This window comes from Physeter macrocephalus, chromosome 17 (genome assembly GCF_002837175.3).
Source record: "Physeter macrocephalus isolate SW-GA chromosome 17, ASM283717v5, whole genome shotgun sequence".
NCBI lineage: Eukaryota > Metazoa > Chordata > Mammalia > Artiodactyla > Physeteridae > Physeter > Physeter macrocephalus.
This window is the reverse complement of record NC_041230.1, coordinates 8,277,923-8,295,309: the sequence shown is the minus strand read 5'-3', so window position 1 is coordinate 8,295,309 and position 17,387 is coordinate 8,277,923. Positions and strand designations below refer to the sequence as shown.

The 17,387-nt window shown below is 38.9% G+C and overlaps 1 protein-coding gene across 1 annotated transcript; it reads left to right on the top strand.

The window, feature by feature from the left end:
* The first annotated feature begins 6,228 nt into the window (after window positions 1–6,228).
* ZNF345 (zinc finger protein 345) lies at window positions 6,229–9,041 on the top strand. The gene has a single exon (XM_024132477.3). It carries the CDS (start codon window positions 6,253–6,255, stop codon window positions 7,702–7,704), a length of 1,452 nt encoding a protein of 483 aa, XP_023988245.1. The 5' UTR covers window positions 6,229–6,252; the 3' UTR covers window positions 7,705–9,041.
* Window positions 9,042–17,387: the final 8,346 nt, after the last annotated feature.

Genomic DNA, 17,387 nt, shown 5'->3' with positions numbered 1-17,387 from the left:
TAGCAATTCATCCTACTTACATCACACCCTCTCTCCCTGACTTGCTATCCAGGATACAGTCTAGGATCACACACTGAATTTAGTTATCATGTCTCTTTTTAGTCTTTTTTTTTTTAAGATTTAATTTTATTTATTTTTGGCTACCTTGGGTCTTCGTTGCTGCAGGCTCAGTAGTTGTGGCGCGTGGGCTTAATTGCACCACAGCATGTGGGATCTTCCTGGACCAGGGCTCGAACCCGTGTCCCGTGCATTGGCAGGTGGATTCTTAACCACTGCACCACCAGGGAAGCCCCTTGGATTCATTTTTTAATCTGCTCTTTCATTGTGGTTACGTTATTCATTTCAAATACTTTTAGGTTCATTTATTCCCTTTGTATTCTGTTTGATTTTTTAATTAATATTAATCCATTCTTGTTTATTTGATTGTATGAACATGGTTCCAAACGTTAAAACTATACAAAAAGATACAGTTAGAGTAGTGTCACTGTGCTTCAATAACCTTCATTTTAGTGAATATTGTGCACTGAATTGTGTCCCCCACCAAATTCATATGTTGAAGCTCTAACCCCCCAGTACTTTACAATGTGACTATATTTGGAGACAGGGTTTTAAAAGAGATGATTAAAATGAGGCTGTTAGGGTGGATCCTAAACCAATCTGACTGGTATCCTTATATGAGAGGAAATTTAGACACACAAAGAGACACCAGGGATGCTCACACAGAGGAAAGACCATGTGAGAACACAGTGAGAAAGTAACCATCTGCAAGCCAAGGAGAGAGGCCTCAAAAGAAACCAAACCTGCTGACACCTTGATCTTGGACTTCTAATCTCCAGAACTGTGAGCAAATAAGTTTCTGTTGTTTATATCACCCAGTCTGTGGTATTTTGGTTTGGCAGCTCTTGCAAACTAATAGTAAGTTATTTCCTCCTGGGTCATAGTATCTACTTGTTCCTCTGGAACATGCTGAGGTTGGACCCTTGTTACAGGTCTAGTGGCAACAGAATGGTTCTGGTGGGTCATGAGGAGAATTAGCATGCCTTTTCAGGTACTGCTCCAGGTGATGTTATTATAGGGTTTTCAGTCAGAGGAAAGCTAGTCTCCCAGACACTGGATTGCAAGCTTCTTCCACTGGTAAGAGAGGCCCAAAGCAAGTTGGAGGTTCAAAATTGTCAGTTTCATCTGGGTCCCAACCAGATGTCCCAGTTCCATATTTAAGGATCTCATTTTTTCCCAATCAAGTCTCTACCTTTCACATGGAAATCATGGCAAGACTATGAATTCCTATTTATTTCCTTCCTGTTTCTTGGTTTACTCCAAGAAAACTCCAGATATCAAAATGGGTTTTCGATGTAGATGGCATGTAAGAAGAGATAAATGTGTTAAATTTGTTGTGAGTTCTAGCATATCTGAAAGGGCTGTTTCAACCAGTGCATTGGTTCTTTGGCAGGGCATGGGATTCTAATTATTATTTTCTCTCAGAAATTTGAACTTAGGACTTCTGGCTTAGAATATTTTTGGGAACTCCAAAGCTATTTTCATTCCTGGTCTTATTTATGCACTTTTTTTTTTTTACTGTTTGGATTCTTTTAGGGTATTTTCTTTGTTCCTACTGTCCTGGAACCTAATGAAATTATATCTTAGTGTGAATAATTTTTATTCTTTATACTAGGTATCAAGCGAGCCCATTTAATGTGGAGATTTGTGTCCTTCAGTTCTGGAAAATCTTCTTAAATGCTACTTTTAAAAACAATCTGTTTCTGGTTTCTGTTTTCTTTGAAAATTTTCCAACATACAGAAAATTTGAAAGAATATTCAGTTCTTTGCCCCATATAGCCATCAGCTAAAATCACCAATTGTTAACATCTTACCACATTTGCTTTATTTATTTATTTGCTTTATTTTTCTAAATACACACACACACGTGCGTGTGTGTGCGTGTGCATTTTTTTCCCCTGAATCATTTGAAAATAAGTTGGGGACATCCTGACATTTACCCTTAATACTTTTAGCGTGCATCTCCTAAGTATAAGGACATTTTCCAAACAATAACAATGACATATCAAATCTATGAAAATTAATATAAACTCACTAGTACCACCTCAAACATTTCATGTTCAGATCTCTCCAGTGGTTCCCCCAAATGTCTTTTTTTAGCTGATGTTATGTTTTTGTTTATTTACTTGGTTGTTTGCTTGATCTCAGATCCAATCAGGATTCATGTATTATTTTGGTCATTGGGCTTCATTGGTCTCTTTTAATCTAGAACAGCCTCTCATTTTTGTTTGCTTTATATGACACTGAATTCAAGACAGTTGCCTTATAGAATGTCTCACAACCTCCATTTGTCTGATGGTTTTCTTATGGAAATAGGAGGCTTAGATTCAGCTTACCTATTTTGACAAAGGTGGTATGGTTTATTCTATTGCATTACATCAGAAGGCAGAGTGTCAGGTTGTTCCACTGTTGATGATACCAAGTTTCATCATTCAAGGTTAAAGGTACTGAGTACCAAACCTTTCCAGTATAAAGGTACATGTTTCCCTTTTTAATTAGTAAATCATATGTGGATTGATGCTAAGAGACTAAGTGAATATCCCTTATCTTGACCATTTACTTTCTGATTTTAGAATCCATTGAGGAGCGTTGCCTGAATCAATGATTAGATTGGTGATTTCAAAATGGCAATTTTCAGATTCCTTCATTCCTTCTAACATCTTGCCTGATACTTGGCACACTTTCAAGAATGATCTCCTCCCATTAGATGTTGACCTGGCTTGCATGACCTTCCAATGTCTTTCCTATTTTCTGTTTTTTTTAAATTGAAGTATAGTTGATTTACAATATTGTGATAGTTTCAGGTGTACGGCAAAGTGATTCAGTTATATATATATATATATATATATATACACACACATATGTATATATTTCAGATTATTTTCCATTATAGGTTATTACAGGATATTGAATATAGTTCCCTGTGTTATACATTTCCTATTTTCTACTTCCATATTTTTGTACTTTTTGTTTTTGTTGTTGTTGCGGTACGCGGGCCTCTCACCGCTGCGGCCTCTCCCGTTGCGGAGCACAGGCTCCGGATGCGCAGGCCCAGAGGCCATGGCTCACGGGCCCAGCTGCTCCGCGGCATGTGGGATCCTCCCGGACCCGGGCACGAACCCGTGTCCCCTGCATCGGCAGGCGGACTCCCAACCACTGCGCCACCAGGGAAGCCCATATTTTTGTACTTTTTAAAGAGATTTTTCATTTATCTTTTAACTCTTCTAATGATATGTTTTTATTCCCACTTTATATTTTCATTTTCTAAGTATTCTTTTTTGCCTCTTATTCCTTTTATGTTATCCTATTCTTCTATCATGTGAAATGGCTTCTCATATCCCTCTGAAGATATTAGTGGTGGCTTCTGGAATTTTGTTTACCTATGTGGTTTCTCTTCTAAGTTCCTTTGGGCTTTGTTTAATATCTTTTATGTTACAGGATTTCCTCAAATGATGATATTTTTATCAGTATTATAGAGTATCAGTATTATAGACTGGACACTGAGAAGCTGATTTAAATTTTTGTATGCCAGTTAGTGGACCTTCTTAAGTATGTAATACTCCCATTTCTTAAGCCTTTCTTGGGTTTGCAGCATAAATCATCCCCTTCTGGGTTTTCCTTACTTTTGGGTTAGGTTTCATCTTTCTTTGTTAAGTTGTTCGTCATTTCTCTTCACGCTTTCCAGCTTCAAAAGTTTTGTTGCTGCTATTTCCTCTTCAATTTTCTTTGACTTTGTGGGTTTCTTTTGTTAAAAAGCCAGTTCGTTCCTTTTAGTGAGATTTTTTTAAAGGACAGGAATAACCACATGTGATTCACTTTCACTGTTTGAGAGAAAGTATATCCTTTTCTAGAGAAATATGGTTTTTAGAAGTTTATTTTTAAGAATAATGAATTTTGAGAGTAATTTATTATATTAGCCATTCAGTAAATGTTTTTTTTTTTGTTTTTTGTTTTTTGTTTGTTTGCTTGTTTGCGGTACGCGGGCCTCTCACTGTTGTGGCCTCTCCCGTTGCAGAGCACAGGCTCCGGACGCGCAGGCTCGGCGGCCATGGCTCACGGGCCCAGCCGCTCCGTGGCATGTGGGATCTTCCCGGACCGGGGCACGAACCCGTGTCCCCTGCATCGGCAGGCGGACTCTCAACCACTGCGCCACCAGGGAAGCCCAGTAAATGTATTTTGATCTTTTTGTGTGTGCCAGGGTTCAAGCTGACTAAAGTAACAGACATTACCCTTGCGTTCCTCAATCTTGGCTCTATGGTAGCAGACAGACATTAAGCAACATTCAAAAAAATATGAAATTTGCTGGGGACTTCCTGGTGGTCCAGTGGTTAATACTTCGCCTTCCCATGCAGGGGGTGCGAGTTTGATCCCTGGTCGGGGAGTTAAGATCCCACGTGCCTTGGGGCCAATAACCCAAACTAAAACAGAAGCAATATTGTAACAAATTCAATAAAGGCTTTAAAAAATATAGGAAATTTGCAATTGTAGGGGATAAATGTGTAATCATTCATTACCAAACACTAAACACAAAGAAAGGAAGAGAAAAGTAAAAAAGTGCTTTGAGAAATAATGGCGAGATGTGCAAAATTAAGACTGAGTATTTAGAAAAGATCTTTATTAGGGTATGCCAGTTAGCAGAGATCTGAACAATGACCAGAAACTTGCAGGTGAAGAGTGGGGGCAGTGGGAAGGGAGGTATGGAAGAATATTTCAAGCAGATTAAATTGTTGGGGAGGGGCATGTTACAGTTTAGTGCATTTGAAGAATGAAGTAAGGCCAGTGTAACTATGGCTTATTGCTGATAGGAGAGAGGTATCATCTTGAAGAGGCAGGCAGTAGGCAGGTCTCTGAGGAATTTTAAAGACCAAGTTAAGGAGTGTGGGTCTTATCCGAGGGACAGTGGGAAACCATTGAAGCATTCTGAGCAGAACAGTGCCAGACTAAATATCACTCTAGCTGTTAAGGGTGCAAAACTGGAGATGCAAGCAGCTAGATAAAATACTGCTTTCATATCCAAGTAAAAGATAATTTTGGCTAGAATTATCTACTGACAGTGGGGATGGAAAGAACAATTTCAAGACATATTTAGGCCGAGTCTAAACAAGCTTGCTGTTTGAGTATTGTAGGAAGAGAATGGAGCTGAAATGTTTTCACCTTTTGTGGCTTGAGTTATTTATTTGTTCAGGGTCTTAATTGATGTCTCTGAATCCTTTTATTTTCCTGGTCACTTTTATGGCATATAAGTCTTCCAAAATAATAGCTACAAAACACTGTGGCATTACTTTATACAACTGTGTAAATATCAACGCATTAATGTGATTTCAGAATTATTTCAATAATCTTCAGAGCTGGGGTTCAGAGTACTCATCTATCTGCATCCTCCTTGTAATTTTCCAGAAGTATCACATTACCTCCTATCTTCTTGTCCCTTTTCTCTGATTTTAAAACTACATTCTCAATTACTCTGCTTTTGGCCTTTGCTAAGTCCCCTTTTTTCTTCTCCCAAGGTTCTCCCGAGGTTAGCCTCAAGACTTCGGATTTTACCAAATGGCATAAACAAACTATATTCTAACCATAACAGAATCTTCACTCTCTATTGCTCATTCCAGACTTACTCAGTTCATTAATCTTTCATCAAGATACTGCTACATCTGAAGTAACTTTCTCTTCTATCTCCATCAGATTATATGCAATTTATGACCATCTAGCCTAGATTTTTCCTTCCTGGTGTAGTTACTTAAAGCTCCAAACAACCCTAAGAAATGGGTTAAATGATAATTATACTCATTTTAAAATGTATATGACACTAGTTGACAAAATTGAGTTGGGGCCTGGACATCTTTATATTTATTGAGCTCCCCATGTCTTTAGGGTATTTTTATCTAAATCACTATTTAGGAACAATTGACTTAATCTATTTTCCTAAATAACTCCTTCACCTTCTAGTGTTTCTTCTCATTCTGTTTCCTTATCTGTTTGTCAAAATGCCCAATCATATATGAGAACTGTATAAGCCACTCTATATGAAAATGAGTTTCAGTTAAGTCTTTTCCTATTATAAAAGTTTCATTTCTCCCAGAACACAAAAAAAGTGAATGTTTTTATATTTTCTTTCAGACTGTGAATCAAGGTTGAGACCAAGAATTATTTCTGAAAAAGGATATTTATGGAATAGAATCATCCTGATGGGAGATAATGGAAAGACTTATAAAAAACAGCATTGAGTGTTCAAGTTTCAGAGGTGATTGGGAATGTAAAAGCCAGTTTGAGAGAAAACAGGAATCTCAGGAAGGACATTTCAGTCAAATGATATTTACTCCTGAAGACATACCCACTTTCAATACCCAGCACCAGAGAATTCATACTGATGAGAAACTCCTTGAATGTAAGGAATGTGGGAAGGATTTTAGTTTTGTATCAGTCCTTATTCGACATCAGCGAATTCATACTGGTGAGAAACCTTATGAATGTAAAGAATGTGGCAAGGCCTTTGGTAGTGGTGCAAACCTTGCTTACCATCAAAGAATTCATACTGGTGAAAAACCTTATGAATGTAATGAATGTGGGAAGGCCTTTGGTAGTGGCTCAAACCTTACTCACCATCAGCGAATTCACACTGGTGAGAAACCATATGAATGTAAGGAATGCGGGAAAGCCTTTAGTTTTGGATCAGGCCTTATTCGACATCAGATAATTCACAGTGGTGAAAAGCCCTATGAGTGTAAGGAATGTGGGAAGTCCTTTAGTTTTGAATCAGCCCTTACTCGGCATCACAGAATTCACACAGGTGAGAAGCCTTATGAATGTAAGGATTGTGGGAAAGCCTTTGGCAGTGGTTCAAACCTTACTCAGCATCGAAGAATTCATACTGGTGAGAAACCTTATGAATGTAAAGCATGTGGAATGGCCTTTAGTAGTGGTTCAGCTCTTACGCGGCATCAAAGAATTCATACTGGTGAGAAACCATATATATGTAACAAATGTGGGAAGGCTTTTAGTTTTGGATCAGCCCTTACTCGACATCAAAGAATTCACACCGGTGAGAAACCTTACTTATGTAAGGAATGTGGGAAGGCTTTCAATAGTGGCTCGGATCTCACTCAACATCAGAGAATTCACACTGGTGAGAAACCCTATGAGTGTAAGGAATGTGAGAAAGCCTTTAGAAGTGGTTCAAAACTTATTCAGCATCAAAGAATGCACACTGGTGAGAAACCCTATGAATGTAAAGAATGTGGGAAGGCCTTTAGTACTGGTTCAGACCTCACTCAACATCAGAGAATTCATACTGGTGAGAAACCCTATGAATGTAAGGAATGTGGGAAGGCTTTTGGTAGTGGCTCAAAACTTATTCAACACCAGCTAATTCACACAGGTGAAAAACCCTATGAATGTAAAGAATGTAGAAAGTCCTTTAGTAGTGGTTCAGCCCTTAATCGGCACCAGAGGATACACACTGGTCAGAAACCCTATGAATGTAAGGAATGTGGGAAGACTTTTGGTACTGGCTCGAGCCGTACTCAGCATCAGAGAATACATACTGGTGAGAAACTTTATGAATGTAAGGGCTGTGGGAAGGCTTTGGAGAGGGGTTCAGAAATTCAGCAACATAAGAAAAGTCATGCTGGTAAGAAGCTCTGTGAATGAGAAACTATAAATTGGAATTACATAGTTAAGGAACCATACAATAAAGAGAATTCATACTAGTGAGAGTCCCTACAAATGTAATTAAGGTACATATACTTATACTTTACCAGTTAGTCAGTCTGAGAAAATTCATACAGAAATAAACACTCTGAATAAAATATTTGAATATTTTTATCTAATTCATTCCTTCATTACTTTCAGAAAATTCATACTTGTGAATATTATACGTTGAAAAACCTTTTTATTGTATATTGCGTTTATTTTAAGCATCGAAATTTATTTGGGGGCTAACCCTGCTACTTTCTTTTTAATGTTCTTAATTTTTTGTGAAGTATACAGAATTACTGATGCATTTTAAAATTATTTTAAATTATTGAGGGTCTAATTTACCCTTTTTCTCCCTCCCCCATTTCTCATACTAACACCATTTATTTAATAACCATATCTATTTTTATATATTTTTATTGTATGTTTGATGGTAAGTTTATTTTTATACATATAAAGCTTCGATATCAGGTCAGTCTTTGTTTTTAAAATTTGCATATCTGTCTATGTATCTGTGTGTCACCCTGTTTGTGTTAAGTTACTGTTACTTCTACATATCCTTCAGTATCTTATGGATATGTACCTTTTGGAAGATTGTTTTATTTTCCTTTTAGAAACTTATACTATTCTTTTTGCAGAACAATTTTCCTCCATAAAAATGTAGATATGAGTAAAAAAAATAGCTATAGTTATCTGTAATCTTACCAGTCATAGACAATCACTGTCAAACTTTTGGAGCAAATCCTGTAAGATTACATCTCGCATTGCTTTTGAGAGAAAGTATGATTATGCTATAACCAGCCTTTAATATTCTTTGTCTGTGAATATATTGTTACTATTCCATTGGCTTAAAAGTATTTACCTGTTTTTATCAAACCCCCATTTTGTCAAATACTGAAAATTTTGCCATTATAAAGAGTTACCTTGTTGGCCCCTTTTGAATGTGTCTGCTTTATTTGTTGTTCATTTTAGAGATAATATGTGGCTCTCTTCTGCTTTTACTGATTTATACATTATAGGTAAAATTGTACTTCCCTTTGACTAACATCCCAACCTTAGTTACTTCCCCAACATAACCAACTTACTTATTCTTCCAGATCCTTTTGTATGCATATACGATGTGTTTATGGTAATGTGGGCCTAATTAGTGTACTTCAGAGGCTGGTTATGGGGATTCTACAGTTGTGCCCATCACATAATAAATACTTGGTTAGTTTAGCCATCATCATTGTTATCTTCTCAGTCTTTGTTATTTATGGAAAAACTTTTAACTGTGATCTATACCTTACTCAACATCAAAGACATTATCATGGAAAAAAGACATCTATGTAAGTGAATATAGGAAAAGTTTGATTAACATTTATTCCTTATTGAACAAGGAATAATTCATCTTAAAGAAAAATAAAGACTGTAAACTGTAAGAAGGAAAAATACCTCATGAAATTTATGTTTCTAAAACTTAAAAAATAGGATAGACCCTTCATAAAAATCTGAACACTGAAGAATAACATCAGCCTCATGGTGGCATAAGATGCCCATCATTTTTGCACACACGTCCCCTTTTAACAACTAAAACTTGGCATACATCCACAAATTGCCTCTGTGGGTGTTGTGCGATCCAACGCTATATACCAACGGACCTGGGAGGAGTCTCAACCACCTGTGCATCAAGTAATACGTGGACAGTCCTTGGTATGGGCTGTTGAACCAGCAGGAGTCTGTGAACTAGCCCTAGTCCCTCTTGGCTGCAATTAAGGTAAACCTGGAGACTGCTGATTTGAGCAGACACCCACAGATGAGACAGCCTTTTAGAAGTCCAGGTTTCCTGAGGAGAGATTCCAGCACTCTGTTGAAGCAGTAGGAAAAAAAGAAAGTTTGAATGCATTGGAAGGAGTAAGATGAACTTTGCCAGCACTCAGGGCCGCATCTGAACAGAGCAAGGGAAGCAACTACTGGTGTCTGCCTGGGAAGCACATTGGAGACAGCTCAGACCTCTGTCTATAGTTGACATGGGCTGAGCGCCCATGCAGGCCCCCCCCCCTTGCTTCAGCACCCCCCACCTGGGGCAAGGGGCCTGGTGCTGGGAGAGGGGAAAGCACACACCTAAAGAAAACAGCCAGCTTGGGCCTGACCCTCAGGACTTCTGCTCCAACAACTTGGAATCAGACCCCGCCCCCAATAGGGCAGTGACAGCTACTGAGCAGAGAAGTCCCACCTCACTCCTAGCTCCAGCTCTAGCCCCTCCATCTCCAGCCCCACCTCCTACCAAAGTGATAGCTGCCAGCACACCCTGAGGAAAGGTGTGATTGTGTCCACAACAAATCCAGCTCTCCCACCAAAGGCACTGGGCACCTACAGTCTGTATAGGGACACTCCCACATAAGAACATCCCTTCAGGACTGCAATAGGTAACTTTCATCTAAGTTTACAGAGGCAGAGAAAGTTAAGCAAAACGAAAAGTCAGAGGGACTTCCCTGGCAGTCCAGTGGTTAAGACTCCATGCTTCCACTGCAGGGGTCATGGGTTAGATCCCTGGTCAGGGAACTAAGATCCCACATGCCATGTGGCACAGCCAAAAAAAAAAAAAGTCAGAGGGATTGGTCTCAACTGAAAGAGCAAAAGAAAGGTCCTGAAAAAATAATGAAACAGAAATAATTAACCAGATAAATAATTCAAAGCACTGGAAATAAGAATGTTAACTGAATTAGGGAAAAGAATAGATGAACACAGAATTTTAACAAGGAACTGAAAATATTTTAAAAAAACAGAATTGAAGAATTAAGTAGCTGAAATAAACACACTAGAAGGAAGAAATAGCAACTAAATGACAAAAAAGAATGCATAAGGGATCTGGAAGATAGCCTAATGAAAATCACCCAATCAGAACAGCAAAAGTCTACAGCCATACCACCCTGAATGTGCCTGATCTTGGAAGCTAAGCAGGGTCAGGCCTGGTTAGTACTTGGATGAGAGACTGCCTGGAAATACTGGGTGCTGTAGGCTTAAAAAAAACACACAGCAAAAGAAAAAGAAAAATTTAAAAATGATAACCCTTTATGTGATCTTTTTAAAAAAATATTTATTTATTTATTTATGGCTGCGTTGTGTCTTCGTTGCTGCGCACAGGCTTTCTCTAGTTGCAGCAAGAGGGGGCTACTCTTCATTATGGTGCACAGGCTTCTCATCGCGGTGGCTTCTCTTGTGGAGCACGGGTTCTAGGCACGCAGGCTTCAGTAGTTGTGGCAGGCAGGCTTCAGTAGTTGTGGCACACGGGCTCAGTAGTTGTGCCACGCAGGCTCTAGAGTGCAGGCTCAGTAGTTGTGGTGCACGGGCTTAGTTGCTCCATGGCATGTGGGATCTTCCCGAACCAGGGCTCGAACCTGTGTCCCTTGCATTGGCAGGCGGATTCCTAACCACCGCACCACCAGGGAAGTCCCCATTTATGTGATCTTTGGGATAACATTAAGCATACCAACATTTGAATTATATGGGTCCCAGAAGAAGGGAGAGAGATGGGGATTGAACATGTATTTGAAGGGCTTCCCTGGTGGCGTAGTTGTTAAGAATCCACCTGCCGATGCAGGGGACATGGGTTCGAGCCCTTGTCCAGGAAGATCCACATGCCATGGAGCAGCTAGGCCCATGCACCACAACGACTGAGCCTGCGCTCTAGAGCCCATGAACCACAACTACTGAGCCCACGTGCCACAAGTACTGAAGCCCGCGTGCCTAGAGCCTGTGCTCTGCAGCAAGAGAAGCCACCGCAATGAGTAGCCCGTGCACCACAATGAAGAGTAGCCCCCGCTCACCGCAACTAGAGAAAGCCCACATGTGGCAACAAAGACCCAACACAGATGAAAATAAATAAATAAATTTTAAAAATAAATAAATAAAAATTTTTTAAAAAGAAAGAAAATATATTTGAGGAAATTATGGCTGAAAATTTCCCAAACCTGAAGAAACATATCCAAGTAAAGGAAACACAGAGGGTCTCAAGATGAACCCAAACAGACCCACATAAAGACATAAAATTAAAATGATAAAAGTTAAAGACAGAGGGACTTCCCTGGCAATACAGTGGTTAAGACCCTGTGCTTCCACTGCAGGGGGCATGGGTTCAATCGCTGATCAGGGAACTAAGATCCCACATGCCTCGGGTCATGGCCAAAAACAAACAAACAAACAAACAAAAAAGAAAAAGACAGGATTCTGAAGGGAGCAAGAGAAAAACAAGGGTCATATAAAAGGGAATCCACATAAGGCTAGCAGCCAATTTTTCTGCAGAAGCTTTGCAGATCTAAAGGGAGTGGCATAACACATTCAAAGTGCTGAAAGGGAAAAACCTGCAACCTAGTATACTCTACCCAGAAAGATTATCATTTAGAATCAAAGGAGAGATAAAGAACTTCTCAGAAAAGCAAAAAGTAAGAGTTCATCAATACTAAATCTACCATAAGAGAAATGTTAGAAGGTCTTCTCTAAGTGGAAAAGAAGTAAGAATCTATAGGAAAGGGGAAATCCCACTAGGAAAAGCAAATATATAGTAAGGACTGAGGATCAACTACTTAACTAAGCCAAAATGAAGATTAAAAGACAAAAAATTGTAAAAGCAAATACAACTACAATAAACAGTTAAGAGATAAACCTGGAGATGTTAAATATGACATTAAAAATACAAAATGGGGGGGCTTCCCTGGTGGCGCAGTGGTTGCGCGTCCGCCTGCCGATGCAGGGGAACCGGGTTCGCGCCCCGGTCTGGGAGGATCCCACATGCCGCGGAGTGGCTGGGCCCGTGAGCCATGGCCGCTAAGCCTGCGCGTCCGGAGCCTGTGCTCCGCAGAGGGAGAGGCCACAACAGTGAGAGGACCGTGTACCGCAAAAAAAACAAAACAAAACAAAACAAAATAAAAATACAAAATGGGGACTTCTCTGGTGGCTCAGTGGATAAGGCTCTGCACTCCCAATGCAGGGGGCCTGGGTTCGATCCCTGGTCAGGGAACAAGATCCCACATGCATGCTGCAACTAAGAGCTCGCATGCCACAACTAAGGAACTCATGTGCCACAACTAAGGAGCTGGCAAGCCACCAGTAAGGACCCCTACCTGCCGCAACTAAGGAGCCTACCTGCTGCAACTGAGGAGCTGGCGAGCTGCAACTAAGGAACCCGCAAGCCACAACTAAGACCCAGTGCAACCAAATAAATAAATATTTTTTAAAAAGCGGCTGGGCCCGTGGGCCATGGCCGCTGGGCCTGCGCGTCCGGAGCCTGTGCTCCGCAACGGGAGAGGCCACAACAGAGGGAGGCCCGCATACCACAAAAAAAAAAAAAAAAAAAATACAAAATGTGGGTAGGGGAATAAAAAGTGTAGATCTTTTAGAATGTGTTTGAATTTAAATGACTATCAGTTTAAAACAAGTAGATATAGGTCAACATATATGAACCCCATGGTAAGCACAAATCAAAAACCTACAACAAACAAGTAGATATAGTTATAGGTCAACATTTATGAATCCCATGGTAAGCACAAATCAAAAACCTACAACAAACAAGTAGATATAGTTATAGGTCAACATATATGAACCCTATGGTAAGCACAAATCAAAAACCTACAACAGATACATAAAAACTAAAAAGAAAGAAACACAAGCATACTACTAAAGAAAATCATCAAATCACAAGAGAAGAAACAAAATGAAGAAATGAACAGAGAACTACAAAAACAACCAGAAAACAAGTAGTAAAATGGCTATAAGTACATACCTATCAATAATTACTTTAAATGTCAATGAACTAAATGTTCCAATCAAAAGACAGGGTGGCTGATTGGATAAAAAACAAGACCCATCTATATGCTGCCTACAAGAGACTCATTTCAGAGCTAAAGACACACACACAGACTGAAAGTGAGGAGTTGGGAAAAGATATTTCATGCAAACGGAAATGACAGAAAGTGGGAGCAGCAATTCTCATATCACAAAAAAAACACTTTAAAACAAAGTCTATACCAAAAGACAAATAAGGGCATTATATAATGATAAAGGGATCAATCAGAAGAGGATATTACACTCGTTAACATATATGTCCCCAATACAGGAGCACCTAAATATATAAAGCGAACACTAACAGAAAGGGAGAAACTGGTAATGATATAATAATAGTAGCGGACTTTAACACCCCACTTATATCAATGGGCAGATCATTCAGACAGAAAATCAATAGGGAAACAGTGGTCTTAAATGACACAATAGACCAGTTGGACTTAATAGATATCTACAGGACATTACATCCAAAATCCGCAGAATACACATTCTTTTCAAGTGCACATGTAACATTCTCCAAGATAGATCTCATGATGAGCCACAAAACAAGTCTCAATAAATTTAAGAGGATAGAAATTATATCAAGCATTTTCTTTGACCACAACAGTATGAAGCTAGAAATCAACAGAAAAATGGGAAAAGGACAGATATGTAGAGACAAAACAACATACTACCATAAAACCAATGGATCAATGAAGAAATCAAAGAGGAAATCAGATAATACCTCAAGACAAATGAAAATGGAAACACAAGTCTCCAAAATCTATGGGATGCAGCAAAAGCAGTTCTAAGAGGGATGTTTATAGTGATACAGGTCTTCCTCAAGAAACAAGAAAAATCTCAAATAATCAACCTAACCAACTATCTAAAGGAATTAGAAAAGGAACAAACAAACCCCAAAGTGAGCAGAAAGAAGGAAATAATAAAGACCAGAGGGGAAATAGATAAAACAGGAACAACACAACAACAACAAAATAATAGAAAAGATCAATGAAACCAGGAGATGGTTTTTTAAAAAGTTAAACAAAATTGATAAACCTTTAGCAAGGCTCACCAAGAAGAGAGAGGACCTAATATGCTAACACATATATATGGAATCTAAGAAAAAAAATGTCATGAAGAGATTAGTGGTAGGACGGGAATAAAACACAGACCTACTAGAGCATGGACTTGAGGATATGGGGAGGGGGAAGGGTAAGCTGTGACGAAGTGAGAGAGTGGCATGGACATATATACACTACCAAACGTAGGGTGGATAGCTAGTGGGAAGCAGCCACATGGCACAGGGAGATCAGCTAGGTGGTTTGGGACCACCTAGAGGGGTGGGATAGGGAGGGTGGGAGGGAGGGAGACGCAAGAGGGAAGAGATATGGGAACATATGTATATGTATAACTGATTCACTTTGTTGTAAAGCAGAAACTAACACACCATTGTAAAACAGTTATACTCCAATAAAGATGTTAAAAAAAATAAGACATGAAAGAGGAGAATAGCAACTGATACCTCACAAAGATACAAAAAATCATAAGAGAATACTATGAAGAATTATATGCCAACAAATTGGAAAACATAGAAGCAACAAATTTCTAAAAACACAAACGTGCCAAGGCTGAATCAAGAAGAAACAGACAATTTGATCAAATTGATCACTTGTAGTGAAATTGGATTTGTAATAATAAAACTCCCAGCAAACAGAAGTCGAGGACCAGACAATTCACAGGGGAATTCTACAAAACATGTAAAGAAGAGCTAATACCTATCCTCCTCAAAGTATTCAAAAAAATTGAAGAGGATGGAACACTCTCAAATTCATTCTATGAGGCCATCATTACCCTGACAATGAAACCAAAGACACTACAGAAAAAGAAAATTACAGGCCAATATCTTTAATGAATATAGATGCAAAAATCCTCAATAAAATATTACCAAACTGAATCCAACAGTATATAAAAAGGATCATAACACAATGATCAAGTGGGATTTATTCCAGAAATCCAAGGCTGGTTCAATATTTACAAATCAATCAATATGATACACCACATTAACAAAAGGATTGTGTCAGTAGATGCAGGGAAACTGTTAGACAAAATTCACATTTACTCACGATAAAAACACTCATCAAAGTTGGTATAGAGGGAACCTATCTCAATAAAGGCCATTTAGCACAAGCCCACAGCTAACATCATACTCAACAGTGAAAGGCTGGAAGACTTCCCTCTAAATTCAGGAACAAGACAAGGATGCATATTCTCATCACTTCTATTTAACATAGTATTGGATGTCCTAGTCATAGCAGTCAGACAAGGGAAAGAAATAAAAGGTATTCACATTGGAAGGGAAGAGGTAAAACTGTCACTATTTGCAGATGACATACTTTGGGTATGTAGAAAACTCTAAAGTCTCCACCAAACTTTAAACCTCAAGTATTGTCATGTAGTTTCAGCCCTACTCCTCAAAGGCACTTACCCTCAACTAATGGCATTTGCTCCCATATTTCCAATTATTTTCACGTTGTAACTTATGAAGCAATTGAATATATATTTGAATATATATTTTTCTTTCTGCACCATTTTCATCACGAGTTTTTAAACCTTATTGGGGCTCCTTGTTATCTTATAAGCTTTAAAATAAATAGCACACATACAAACTGCCTTAAGGCAAAATACAGGGTAAGCATGACAGTGTGTTGAAACAGTACATATGTATAACTTTCCCAAGAGTGCTGGACAACACTCTCTCTTTACTCTTCTCACCTGCCAAAGTATGCAACAGAATAGTTGAAGTTCATCCAAATGTCACAACATTGTAAATGTGTTCCATATGATGTTCTCTAACTGAAAATGGTTGTACAGAATAAATTGATGTTTGACTTTGCCTAAAACCATACAATGTTCTCATATCAGTTCTTATAATGTATTTATTTAGTGTGTTTTGGAGTAAAAGTCACTATTTTGAAAGAAGAAAAGCATCATTGTAGAAAAAGTGCTTTAACTTTTGGAAGCTTTTGAAGCAAAAAGTCATTACTAAATAGTCATCTTGTGAGATGTTTGTATAAATTTTCATTTTTTTCTGAAGTTAATTTTCTGGGTGGATTTTTTTTTTTTTTTTTTTTGTGGTACGCGGGCCTCTCACTGTTGTGGCCTCTCCCGTTGCGGAGCACAGTCTCCGGACACGCAGGCTCAGCGGCCATGGCTCACGGGCCCAGCCGCTCCGCGGCACGTGGGATCCTCCCAGACCGGGGCACGAGCCCATGTCCCCTGCATCAGCAGGCGGACTCGCAACCACTGCGCCACCAGGGAAGCCCCTCTGGGTGGATTTTTTAATTTTTATTTTTTGCCTAGCTTTCTAGTAAGTATTGTTCAAAATGTAACAATGTTCCTAATATAATATATTATTAATATTTATATGTAATATATTAATAGCATTTTAATATTTATATTTGTGTTAATATATATTATATGTTATATGTTATTATTTTTAAAAAAATTTTTATTGAAGTATAGTTGATTTACAATGTTGTGTTAGTTTCTTTTTCTTTTTCTTTTCTTTTTTTTTTTTTGGCTGCGTTGGGTCTTTGTTGCTGCACGCGGGCTTTCTCTAGTTCCAGTGAGCAGGGGCTACTCTTTGTTGCAGTGTGTGGGCTTCTCATTGCGGTGGCTTCTCTTCTTGCAGAGCATGGGCTCTAGGCACATGGGTTTCAGTAGTTGTGGCACGCGGGTCAGTAGTTTTGGCTCATGGGCTCTAGAGCACAGGCTCAGTAGTTGTGGCACACGGGCTTAGTTGCTCCGCGGCATGTGGGATCTTCCCGGACCAGGAC

Bases quoted from the DNA above. Each gene is read 5' to 3' on its own strand.
- ZNF345 (XM_024132477.3), top strand. From the start codon at position 6,253: ATGGAAAGACTTATAAAAAACAGCATTGAGTGTTCAAGTTTCAGAGGT.